The 13617-nt window shown below is 45.3% G+C and overlaps 1 protein-coding gene across 1 annotated transcript in view; it reads left to right on the forward strand.

The window, feature by feature from the left end:
- Window positions 1-13617, forward strand: part of usp43b (ubiquitin specific peptidase 43b) — a gene marked incomplete at both ends in the record, with an annotated part of 52931 nt that overhangs the window by 23350 nt on the left and 15964 nt on the right. Inside the window, 4 exons of the mRNA XM_079177266.1 lie at window positions 1451-1543; window positions 4766-4901; window positions 5321-5465; window positions 12384-12546. Coding sequence (XP_079033392.1) covers window positions 1451-1543; window positions 4766-4901; window positions 5321-5465; window positions 12384-12546 — 537 coding nt within the window. The remainder of the gene's footprint in view (window positions 1-1450; window positions 1544-4765; window positions 4902-5320; window positions 5466-12383; window positions 12547-13617) is intronic.

Here is a 13617-nt window from a genome sequence, read left to right on the forward strand (position 1 = left end):
ACTCACAGTCACACCACAGCGTTTTAATGTGGATAGAGACGTTGCTCTCGCTCTCTCTCTGTCATAATCATTTCTATTCCCTACCCAATCTTTTTTTTTATTCCCTTTTTGCACTAAATATTTTTTCCAGCTGGTTTGAAAATGAAAACGTAGGAGCTTCCATGCACAACTTTAACACCCCTGAAAAAACATCTACTGAGGATTGATTGAGCCTGAAGATCAGTGGATCCCAACCATTTTTGACTTCATGTTATAGAAAACTATCAACTAGATAAAAGTGGATATTGTTACAATTTAAGGGTCAGTGTTTAGGTTGGTCTGGTCAAGTTTGTGTTCGTTCTACTACATGTTTTATACATTATTACACATTTATACTTTATGTTTAGCTAACTGTTAAGTACAGTGTTTCTGTTACTTCTATCAGTTCTAGCTAACTGATTAGACTCACAGTGTTCACGTGTTGACTAAATATGTGGATGTATTTTTTTAATTTCGTCATATCTTATTTCTATTTCTTTCAAATTAGTTGAGCTACTACACAATCTTTCCACGTATCCTCTGTCAACTTTAGAAATACCGTTTGAGGTATAAGTACCTCTCTTTGTGTAGCACTGGTTTCGATGTAGATAGCTTTATTTACATTTCACCTTGCGTACAGAGTATTTACCGTCTACACACACTGATGCTTCTCATTCATGTAATCAAAGAGGTCGATCGAAGGCCCCGCTTCAAGATTCACTTAATTATTCGGTATTTACAGAAAGTCTTATCCAGGAAATCCTGCACGGATCAACTCTAAATGCTGGACAAAAGATTTAATTAGGTTGCAGGACATTACAAAATCACTTCCGGCAATCAGTCCATTAACTTCAGTGGGCGCGCTGACTCATTGTTCAGATAATTAGCTAACCCTGTGAAACCGAGTGGGATTCATTGAAAGGAGTCTTCATTATGAACAAAGGGAGTGAAAGGAAAACTATTGTAATAGGAAATCACCGCTGCACACATCTGGTCAGTGTTCTGTGTTCAGAGGAGGAAAGGCCGTCACTTAGGAAAGCGCTGCACTTCTCTCTGCTTGGGATCCGGCGTCAGCGTAACGGCAGCGTTAGCAGCGCTGCTGAGAGTGATGCAACAAGATGGAAACCGCTGCTGTGCTGGTTCCCCTTTGTAGCCCGGGGGGGGGGGGGGGGGGGGGGGGTTCTACTACTTACCCCCCCTACACCCGCTCGTCTTTCTCAATTCTCACCAGTTACATCACTCATCTTTAGAGGTTCTCACAATCAGATCAAGAGGTTCTGCGTGTTCATTTTTGACCGTGTCGTTCACTTGGGTAACGAGATTAAACGGTGTCCTCTCCTGCCAGACTTGATCAGGAGGACTTTGAGATTAGTTTGGAAGTCGTTGGGTGTTTTTAAGACTAATGTAAATGTGTGCTTTTTGTTCCTCTCAGATCTTCACTGACATGCCCCCACTGTATGAAGCAGAGCAACACCTTTGACCCGTTCCTCTGCATCTCACTCCCAATTCCTCTTCGCCAGACCAGGTGAGCACGGCTGTTTTCAATCCACACGTTCTCTCTCAACATACAGATGCTTGGTCAGCGTTCTTGGCGCTCGAGGTGCTCCACTAGCCTCAGTTTCGGACGTGTCAGGAGTGGCGTGTCAATATACGCTCGATACATGCATAGTGTCTTTTCAAAAATATACTAAAAGGGTATTATACAGGAAGTTAGGTTCAGGCAACAAAACCACGTTAACGTGACTCAGACTCACGTGACTGACTTTACTAACGACTGACGTGACAAAATAACGTCAACGTTGCCTTTTAGTTTCACATAAGACACAAACAGGAATCTGTCTATTAACGATAAGGCTACAGCCAGCAGCCAGTTAGCTGAGCACAAAGAATAGAAATGATGAAACAGTTAGCTTAGCACAAAGAGTGGAAACAGCTAGCTTAAAGTTACTGCGTTCTGTAATACTGCAATTTGTTTTTTAACCTTCGACTTTTGAATGAATTAGACAAACAACATGTGACGTGTTAAGTAGTGAGTTTAAGTGGTGCTGGTTGACAGATTTTGTTCCTTTAGGACAGAGCAATAATCCCCATGTCTCCAGTCTCAATGCTACGCTAAGTCAACCGACTGCTAGCCGTAGATTCATATTTACTGTACACATGTGAGAGCAGTATCATTTATCTGTGTTCAAGGAAGAAAACGTGGAACCATTTCTTTAAGCTTGAGGCGTTTAAAAAGGGATTAAAATAGGAAAACAGTCCGGACAACACCCGGCTTTGTTCGTGCATTATAGACAGTAGGACCTCTGGTATCAAGAAGGAAAAGCTGATGGAAAACACTCTCAGCACTGAGGAACAATGTCCTATTGAACTTTGCATCACAACACCCAGTCAGCCTCCCAGTCAGCCCCCGTGTCAGGTCACCAACAGGGGTCGGCCTGTTCAGGAGATCCTGACGTTTTCAGCTTTTACAGGTTTCTGCTGCTCTATTCCTCAACCCGAGTTTGACCCCTCAGGCTAAAGTTCACTGGCTCTAAACTAAACTGACCAGAAGTGCTGGTCGGTACATTTCGTTACCTTTTGGACAGGCTCGCTGTTTCCCCCTTTTTCCAGTCTTTGTGCTACACTAAGCTAAAGGAGTGCCCAATAATCGACCAAAGGGATGCTACTCAAGAGCTTTCGAGGCAAAAATGTAGTTTTCTAAATGAGCGCAGCACCTGCATGCTACCCTGTCCTGTGGTTGACTGACAGAGGTGTGCTGATCCCTATTTGAAGGTTTGCCAGGGTTTCTTCTAGCTAGTTATTTCCTTCCTTTTTTTTAAACTTTTTAGTCTTTTGAAATAATTCCCCAAGTTGAGCCAGCCTCCCTTCTAATTTGGGAAAAAAAGTTTTTTAGGAGCTTTGTTCTGACAGCGAGCCAAGTGAGTATTTAGTTAGCGTCCTCTCTTCTTACTGTGTGGCAGACCGGGTGAGAGAAAACACTTCTGAGGGATAAAAAGAGGACAGAACAGATGGATTGTCTTTGAAAAAAAATTTTTTAACGCATCTCTCTGTGTGAAGAGTTCAGCTCACTCCTAGCAAGATCACGTCTGTAAGCCGCAAACACATATTGTTTGTTAGCAAACATTCTCTTTGCCCAGCGATCCAGACGCTGGGCTCTGTCCACTGGCAGCCGCCTGCTCTTTGCATGTCGGATGATTTTGTTTACACTTGATGTAAAGCCTGCTGTGTGAACGTGACACGGGCCATTAATCAAACGAGTGAACACGTTCGGGCTGTAAATATGGAAACAATCAGGGTGGTAAGTCAAGAATATTGTCATCAACTGCATCTCAAATTGATGCTGTGACCAGTAGAATCCAGTCTCCTCTACCGAGTTACAGTGTCTTGTTTTATCCATGCTGGTATGAAACATCTAATTGGCATAAATTGGGGACACCTCATTGAGCTGAGGCTTGATTAGTGCAGCCAATCACTGTACTGTACTTTTTCCTGTTCTGCACACAAATGAGTGAAACAGGAGTCAACACGTTGGTGTCAGATTTAACAATAATTGTGCCCGACAAGAACCACTAGAATTATGTAGAACTCGTGTTTAAACTGGCTTCCAGTTAGTCCCAGAACAGTTCTTCAAAGACTTGCTGCTAGTTTATAAATCACTTTATGGGGCCAAAATATATTTCTGATACGCTTGTAGAATATAAACCAACTAGTTTCCTTAAATCAGAGGTTCCCAAGCCCCGGGCTGTGGACCGGTACCGGGTCTCTGAACATCCCGTACTGGACCAATTATAACTGCTGCAACAATTATACCCCCAACACGATGCACTGGTACATGAAGTCTGTTTGAAGCATATCTATATTTACCTACAAAGAAATGCAGCGTTTCAGTCTCTCTTTAGTATTGTTATTTTTTGCTGTTAATAGCAAAATGGTCCACAGGGCAAAAAAGGTTGGAAACCCGTCCCTTAGATTGCAAGTCCATCTATTTGCTCCGCTTTAGTTGAGGGGCCGAGCAGCTAAACCAGAACCAGTTTGGAGGTGAACTGCTGACATGTGACAGACTGCATAGACCTTGATTGTGTATTTATTCTTTATGTCTTAGAGTGCACACATTGTGAAGGTAGAAAACATCCGCCGCGGCTGCAGAGTAGCGTGTAATCCTGAGTTCAGTCACCTGTCCTGCTGCTGGACGTCCTCTGTATTCGCAGGAACCTGCGTGACATCCAACGCTATCACTCTGACTCCTCACCGCTTAGCGCTCAAGAACTCGCCAAATGACTTTGGTCAACATTTTCTAATTCATGGACCCATTTTTCTGACCATGTGGTTACTGCACATGTGCAAATGTCTTCATTTTTACATTAAAACAATCAGTTTCTCCATGTGACATCTCATATGTCCTACTATGCCTCCAGCTACAGACTTCCACAGGTACCTGATCGGGCTCCTCAGTGGACCGTTATTCAAAAAGCCATTATGTCCCAGCACCCTGCTCATGTCAGCGCTGCCTCAGAGCCAAGCGCTCCCTGTTTTTAAAAATGCAATAGAGATTCCATTATTTGGCACATAAAAATAAGTCCTAATGATCTATTATTAATGTTAAAGTGTATTGATTTATTCATGAAAGTCTTCTTTTGTCCCTTCCCGGGGCCGTAGAGGAGGCTGCGGTAGAAAATGGCACAGCAGTCTAAATAGAGGTCGTTCTATTTCCCGCCGTCCCTGACTGCGTTTCTCCGATCTGCGGCAGGTCGCTGTGCGTGATTCTGGTGTTCAGCACCAAAGGACAGCGGTACCTGCGGGTCGGGCTGGCTGTGCCTCTGTTCGGCTCCGTGGCCTGCCTGAGGAGGATGGCGGCTGACGAGGGGAAGATTTCCCCAGACCAGGTAACGTAAAGCAGGATGAAATACTCTGCGTGGACCCGGGTTCCACTTAGGTTTCCCTATTTGAAGCCGCAACTATAACGGAGCAGCATGGCGCTCCTCGGCTTTCACATGAGTGTGATTACAGTGATTTGTGGATCTTATTCTGACCTTTCCTTGCATGCCATTGGTTGATTTTTCACTCGGCTGAAATACATTAAGCTCTGAGATTAGAGGGAATAACAGTGCAAAGGAATGGTGCTCCATCAAGTGGGTTCAAAGTTCACCCCCACAGCATTATGCGATCTAACGTGTGTGTGTGTGTGTGTGTGTGTGTGTGTGTGTGTGTGTGTGTGTGTGTGTGTGTGTGTGTGTGTGTGTGTGTGTGTGTGTGTGTGTGTGTGTGTGTGTGTGTGTGTGTGTGTGTGTGTGTTCGTCTCCAGGTGATCCTGACGGAGGTGTACTCCACAGGCTTCCAGCGCTCCTTCTTCGATGAGGACGATCTGACCAGCATAGCTGACAATGATGTCGTCTACGCCTTCCAGGCTCCGCCCCTGTACATCAGAGGAGGCTCCGCTCGGATCTCAGGTATAATCAGCATGTGTGCAGCGATCACATAACACACATTGACTTTCAGTAGAACTAGTTTGTGGTACTGCATTCAGGGTTTTTCCCTCTACTTTAATGTGAATTTACAGGCCAGATCTGTAAACAAACAAGCCAATTTTATTAATTTACTTTGCTTAATGAAACCCTCGGGGAATGCGTTTTACTGCAGGGGGCCCTTGGAGAGCACATTAAGAAGGATATAACTTCCTATAGAGCTCTGCGAATTACATCTCCCCCTGTGCACATCAGATTTATGTCTTAATTTCTTCTACTTCTCAGCTGCTGATGTAAAATGTGTGCTCAGAGTGCCTCAGTGCGTACTATCCCCTTGTTTCTTGCTTTGTGGTGTAAACAAACCGGTTCTGCTCCGTTGTCCCGTCTCACAGGGCTGTAAGTGTTTTTCCAGCACTGTGTCAACGCTGCTGTTGTACCTGAGAAATATGACTTTTAGTGCTTTAATTATGTTGCTCAATGACCGCACCGAGTAGTGCTGCTCCCCCGCCCCGCCCCCAAGACAGCCTGAGCTGGTCCGCATGCTGGCACAGACTGAATCCCCCGGGTTCTCACTGGCTCAGCCTGCAGGGGTTGATATGGAGACTCTGCATCACCACTCAACACTTTTCTGTGCAATGCAGATCGTCCCGTCTTTCACGTTGACACGTTTGCCCTGTGAGAATACGTGTAAGATGTCGTCGTCTTTTAAAGGAACATCCGCACATTCGGGAGATGTGCTGGTTTGCTCCAAATCTTAGAGTCAATACATCAGCAGCAGGCGTATGCATGCCAGCCAACATTCAGACCTCGAAAATAGGCTCGGTTTCTTATATACCTTTTGATTTTACTCTTAATTCTGAGGAAAGAATACAGAATAATTGGCCCCTCTGGCGTGAATCTCTTCCATAAACTAATATTCATAATCTTATTTTCATTCATGTCTTTCATCACATTCATTGTTTTATTCATGCTTGAGTAATTCTCTCTCCATCTCACACTCACGGAGGACAGACAGACTTTCAGACACAAAGCAACAACAACAACCAACTTTGGGCAATGCGCGCTATGATGTGAGGCAAGCAGCTCTTATCTGACCGGAAACAACATTTGGTGTAGCTGTGTTGTTGTCCGGGTAGAAACAGCTTCTACCCGATGTACCTGAAACAGGTTTTGATAGAGAAAAAGAGGGTAAAAGGTGTCGTAATCAGTCATAGTTCAGGAGAGAAGAATTGTGACCTTGGGAGGAAACCGGGAGAAGACGATGAAAAACAAGAGCCCCCAAAGTCATGTGATATCAAAAAGGCATCGTTGGCTTGTTTTGACACTTGATTGAATAAAATATTTTACTTTCCCGATTGATAAATATCCCATCAGCCTCTAGTAGATTATTTATGTGCAAAAATGAAATATTGAGTAACTTAATTAACTACAGAGCATAAGTATTTTCTGCCTCGCTGTTTGTGTTTAATCAAAGCTATAAAATAAAAAAACATCATAGGAGTAAACGGCAGTCAAATATCACATTATCGTATATAATGCACCTTCATTACATTTTTCCTTTCCAGTCACAATAATGATCTGTAATGCTTTCAGGCTGTCTGGCGCCATTAAAAATGAGATCTTTATGCCTCTTCTGTAATTACCAAATCTAAAAGGTTTTGATCCCTGAGAGACCCTTAATCAATTATCCATAAATACTGAAATGAAAGTAAAAAGTCTTGTGGGTTCGATATGAGACAGAATAACAAACTCTCAGGGATCTCATTAAAGCTAAGCTCGGTAATCTAAGCATCATTATGTGCAGTGCTAATGTTAAGGAAAGGTTATCGGTGTGGATTATGTCCTGAGGCGTTCGATTAAGCCACATGTTAAGTGTGTCTAGTCTGTGGGGAGCAGCTTCCTGATTGGTTGGCACATGCAGAGTCTTGTGGGCAATTAAAGCAAAAGAGGATGCGCGGTGAAATCTGAGGGAAACCCTGTTTTAACGGTCAGCTTCCTTGTTACTCATAAGGATTGCGATTCACTGGCATCTATTCAGTAGATTTTAAAACCTCCTGACGTAAAGGGCGATTAGAGGCACTAAAGAGCTGTTGTGTGTCGGCTGTGAATGAAAAAAGAACAGGACTTGGGATCACGCCAAAGACCGACCAATGACGACGTGACCTTCACGCTGCTGACTCCCATCCTCCCTGCTGTACTCTTTAAAGTAATCTCTTACATCGTCCTCTCACCGCTCCTCTGCACACTAAAGTCAGACGTATTGACTGGGAGCAATGTCAGGAGCAATGTTGCTCCAGGCGCCGGAGCATTAGAGACTTTCAGGTGTTCAGGTAATGACACATAAGTGGTGACGTCTGTGCCAGGTAATCCGGTTGGTGGTAATGTCTAAGCCCATCGTGCCTAAAAATGACCATTGTGTAACTCAAAGTGATCTGAGAATAAAAGCGCACTTACTGCTTATTGGGGGACCACTGCGCTAAAAACAGAAAGAAAAGCTGCAACCATTTTGATCTACAAGTAACCTGATGAGAAGAGGGGCCGTATTGCATACCATATTTAAAAGAAGCTGTTCGGAGGTCTGGTGGTTCGACAGCTGATACTTCTGTATCTCTTTCCAGACGGCAGCAGGGTGAACAGGTTGCGGCTGTGGTTGGTTTTGTCTTTTAGTATCCCCTTAGCTCTTCTCTCCATTATCCCTGATGCTCAGTCGATGGGTACTAACGGTGTTCTGGGCGGTTTTAATCACTCGCTTGCCCTCCTGTCCTGTGCCGGACACATCCCATGACAGTTTGTAATGTTTGCAGCCAGGATGCTTTCTATTGCAACTCTGCAAAAGTTGACAAAAACTTTTATGATCTTTCTTCACCATAAAGGAGATGGGGGCTGCTGTGGCACAACCGCAAAGTCGTCGGATCAATCCTTGGCTGGGACGTGTCATGTGTCGAAATGTCCCTGAGCAAGACACTGAACCCCCAACTGCACCCTGGTGCTCTCTGGTCTCATTGCTGTGTTTTGTGTCATCTGCAAACTTCACAACAGAGTTGTCTTCATGTTTGGGGTAGCAGTCGTGGGTGTGCCGCAGTGAAAACACAGTCCTGGGGGGCTCCGGTGTTCAACACCAGAGTGGAGGAGGTTTGGCTGCCAATCCGAACAGCCTGGGGTCTGTTTGTGAGGAAGTCTAATAACCAGTTGCAGAATGAGGTACTGAAGCCCAGAGTGCTCAGTTAACATGAGGGAGATTGTGTTGACGGCTGAGCTGAAATCAACGAACAACATTCTGATGTAGGTGTTGTTATTCTCCAGATTGAGTAGAGAGAGCAGTGGAGACGGCATCCTCTGTGGATCTGTTGGCTCTGTATGCAAACTGGTGAGGGTCCAGGCCGGCTGGGATGTTGTTCCTCAAAGCACTTCCTCAGAATGGGGCTGAGTGCCACAGGGCGGTAGTCACTCAGACGTATTAGGCACAGGAACGATGGTGGCTGTCTTGAATTCAGCAGGTGGGAACACTCTCCTGTGGCAGCGATACGTTGAAAGCTTTACTCATCAGGGCTTTCCTCACATCCTCCGTGGACACTGACAGTGGGCGGTCCTCTGGAGGCGGGGCAGACTTTGACAGCTGACTTCTTTGTTGAGGAGATCAAAACGAGCATAAAAGGTGTTCAGCTCATCTGGCGACGTGGCCTCACACATGATGGGGGCGCTCCTGCTTTTATAGCCGGTGGCATTTTGGATGGCCCGCCACATATCTTCAGTGTTGTTGGTGTTGAGGTCTCTCGCCAGTCTCTCTTGACGCCTCCTCTTTGCTTCCTTGTCACCTGACCGAAAGGTATCTTTTTGGGCTTCAGATGGTGCCCTTACCTCTCCATTCATCCAGGCTTTCTGGTTGGGCAATGACCCGACTGTCTTTGTGATCTCCACATCATCAACACATTTGCTGATATATGATGTCACTGCTGATGCATATTCCTCCAGATTGATTTCATTCTCTTGGGTGGCGGCATCCCTGAACATGTGCCCGTCCATACCAAAACCACCGTCACATACACACCGCTTCTCCTCTCTAGCTTCAGCAGCTTCAGGTGGTCGACAGACTGCACTCCTGTAGAACTGCACAGGACCTTCTTAACATTACTAATCAAAGTGGAGATACAATGCTCTGGTTACATTACATCATTTTCATACACCTATATGGCAATCAAGTAATAGAGTTTACATTGAAAATGAATAATGTATAAACTCTCAAAGCTCACACGTTAAAGTTCTTTGGCATTTGACGGTGCGCTGACAAAATGTCAGCGTTGGTGCCAAGGACGAGACGTGAATATGAGATCACCTGCCGAACGAGGAAACCGATAGTTGGCTTTTACCGTGAAGTGTCCACTTCACATTCTTTAAGCTCGGCTCTGTTACACACAGAGAACAGGGCCGTCCTCCTACTCATTCTGGATTTTGCTTGTTATTTTATGGACTGTTGTTGTTTAACATGTGATAGACCCGCATGAGGTCCAGTGACTTGCACTTTCAGTTTCATCTGCCCTTTGATCCAAACATTTCCATTAACTCCAGACCTTTGTAAAGTCCAAAAGTCAGAATTTATTGAAAAAGGATAGATGTAATAATTAGTAAAAACATGTTTTTTATACAACAAAATATTCTGCTTCAATCCATATTAGCTGGTTTTCAGCCTTTCAATAACAACACCTCATAAAGGGAGAAAATAATTTTATATACGTGTGTGTGTGTATATATATATATATTTATATATATATATATATATATAAAAAGTACATCCCTAGTAAACGTTATACCAGCTGTACTGTGATTGTGAGACTTTAGCGTTCAGCCTCACAGAGTCTCCAGTCTGCCTGTGAACTATTGTTTAGCATTTCCATCAAATTAAATTATACGATTAGTAGAATTTGTTTATCTCCATCCTTCTGCCACACGTTGCCAATCTGTGCACGAGACATTTGTAACATAAATCCAGCCAACCCGCGGGGGGGCTGCACCGCTACGTTCAGACAGAAGAAGGAAACACGAGTATTAAGTCATTTACTTTGGAGCACAAATTCATAAAAATCTTCCACAGCAGTGATTATTAAGTCACATCATCTCATCTTTCCTTTGGCAAAGGATCATCAGTTCATGAATTATGTGTCCACAAATCATACAGTATGTTAAAAGTATTTCAAACATAATATTTAGACGATCATAACAAGCCGTGAGTCATAACATGTGCATGTATTTGTCTAACCTCCTCCTATGTTCAGAGACCGTGATGGTGGCTGTGCAGCTAATGGGATTGTTGGGGGGGGGGGGAGCTGTGGGCAGAGTAGATCCCTTTAGGGCCAGAGGTGTTTAATTATGGGCTTCCACATAGTGTGGCTGTGTTTAGTCTGGCTCATCCTGTGTGTCTGCTGAGAGTGCAGAGGAACGATGAGTTCACAGGCTTCCTGCGGCTTCTTACAATTAGTTTGAGGCTTTTTTTTTATAATAAGAGATGAGGATCCACAGGTGTTTGCAGGCTGAACGGGGAACTTCTGGAAATTCTGGAAGTACCATTTCCTCTATAGCTACATGGGAATTGTCTAGAGAAGTAGAAGCGCACACACACGCACGCACACACACACACACGCCTCATACTCCCACCATTATTCATCCAGTGAACAAGGTACAAGGTAAGAAAAAGAATTGACACGAGCCTTGAAAAAATGTGCAGAAACAGTAGCGTTTTTGACAGTGAGCTATAAAAAGGTGATTTAATGAGCAATGAGAGGTTGGTCTCCTCCCCAGCGTCCCTGTATAAATCTTAGCGGGACAGGCCAGGAGGTGACCTCTGCATTTTACTGCTGTTTCATGAACATGTTTTGCCGGCCATTTAAAATGAGATTTTGCCCCATAAATCATCCCCACAGCTGTCCGAGGTCGCTGCTCATGTAAATTACAGCACGTTATTCCAGCAAGTTTAACCACCTGCTTTATTAGTGCGACATTAACACGTGAAAAAAGCTGTGCGTTCTCATCATTGCCCTCATTGTCGGGGTCAGGACTCGGTCCCGCCCCCTCGCACAGCGCTTAACGTCCTCACACCTCCGTTATCCCCGTCAGAGGAGCGCTGTGCCAACACCAGACGTAAGGATCTCCGTCACAGGATCGCTCAGGGGTGGCATTTGCTTTTGTCAGTGATGAATCGGGCTTCAGGTGTAAACGTGTGTTTAACGTTTTGGTGACGCCACAGCCGCCGCCGGTCAATCAATAACCTTCTCGTCTGTGTCTGCGACTCTAATTTTCCGCGTGATTTATCACCGTGAACTTCTGAGAGCTGACCCGCTCGCTGAGCCCAGTCAGTCACGCTGCTCTGTGTCGGTGGAGGGACGGAGGAGTGGTGGCGCTGCTTGGCTCCCCACCAGGACGGGATGTGGAGCAGAAGCTGCAATCAGATAATGCCTCCTGCTGAGAGTGCAGGCAGCCATTGGTCCATCTGTTCTCCCATCTGAATCACTGCTCCCCAAATAGAAAGCTGCTGCCTCGCCACTTTATACGTCTCAATTTCTCCTCCTCGCTCCTTGTTAGCGGTGTTAAGTTTAACGGCCACACGCTCGGCACAGGAAATAGGTTTGTCTTCCTCTCGAGGAGAAGAAAAATGTGAAATACAGTGTACGTCACAGTGTCAGCCATCAGTGTAAAGTCTTTGAAGGTAACCTCTACCAAAATAATGTGAAGTCGGTGTGTGATCAGTGTCAGCAGGATTTATCGAGAGACTGTGGTTATATCTATGGTTAAAAAAAACAACCATTTATCTCCTGGTTCTCTCGTCTTCCTCTGACTCATCGTAGCATCTCTTTCCAGTTTGTTCTCACACCTCCTCTCTGACTCTGTGCCGTGTTCCTCCTCCTCTGCCAGGGTACCATCACAGCCTCCCGTCATCTCCGTACTCCACTGGTCCCGAGGGTCAGAGGTTACCTTCCTCTGGGACCTTGTCTTCAGAGTTCCTCAACCAGGGCGTCCCCGTAAAGATTCTGCTGTTGGTGTGCAACGCCTCAGGGGCCGGCCAACAGGCTGTGAGGTAATTATACCAAGTGACGCTTTGCCAGGCAGGCCTGGTCAAGCTTTGGGCTCCTTCTCATGTTGAAGTGATGTGTTCGAGGCTCTAATAAGAGTTTGTGCAGTTTGTTTATTTGCTACAACGGAAGCTGCAAACGTAGGCACGCCTGGCAAACCAGATCACCACCTACAGAAGTAACGTAGCATTATTTCCAAAGTCAATACCTGACGGGATCGTCCGCCCCGTGGTGCTCAAAGTGCTACTTTATCAGAGCTAACGGCTCAGTCCTGCTCTCTGTTTGCTTTTGGGAAGATAACACTCAAACACTCTAATGTCCAGTATCTGTACTACGGATACCTACGTCTCGGTTTAAAGATTGATTCTGGCGTCAATGTGATGAAAAATGTTGCTGTGTTTGGGTAGTTTGCACTTTTGTTTAGCTATCTGCACTAAACAAGTTTTAAAGCATTCATTTTGGGGGGTTATTTGCCCTTAAAAGTGTCCTGTTTACAGTATTTCCAACCAACCAAGCATCAGCTTACACTACCCAGCTACAGCCGATAAAATCTGCAGTTGTCGGCTAAAAATGAGAACCCTGCTTTTTGTTTGCCTCCATGTGAAAGCGGACACCCATTGTTTCAACGATGACTGTGACTTCCACGTATTAAATGAGCCACTGCTCATTAAATGCACGTGTGCCGTGCGACGGAGAGCTCGACATGTCAGGCGGAGCAGCAGTAACTTGAGGAGAGGCTTCAGCCTCAGCAAAAATGTCAGTTCCCAGCCTTTCTGTGCAGCGGCTCAGTCCCACAGTCCATCATGTCAAGGTCACGTTAGCGCCCTGTTACAGAGAGGACTGGCATCTCACTGTGAGATGAGTTCCCCGACCAAGGAATCTGACATCTGGCACTAAACAGAGATCAGCCATCCGTCTCCCTGACAGAGTCCAGAGGGATCGATAGAGGTGAGCTCGCCAGCGCGGCTCTGGGAAAGTCCAATCCCATCCGTGTCTCACTTTCTCCTTCAAACGCCTCACCCTCGTTGATCAAACCAGCCGCCGATCTTGCTCTCATCAGGTGACAGCTGGAGGAC

This window comes from Pholis gunnellus (assembly GCF_910591455.1).
Source record: "Pholis gunnellus genome assembly, chromosome: 17".
NCBI classification, from domain to species: domain Eukaryota; kingdom Metazoa; phylum Chordata; class Actinopteri; order Perciformes; family Pholidae; genus Pholis; species Pholis gunnellus.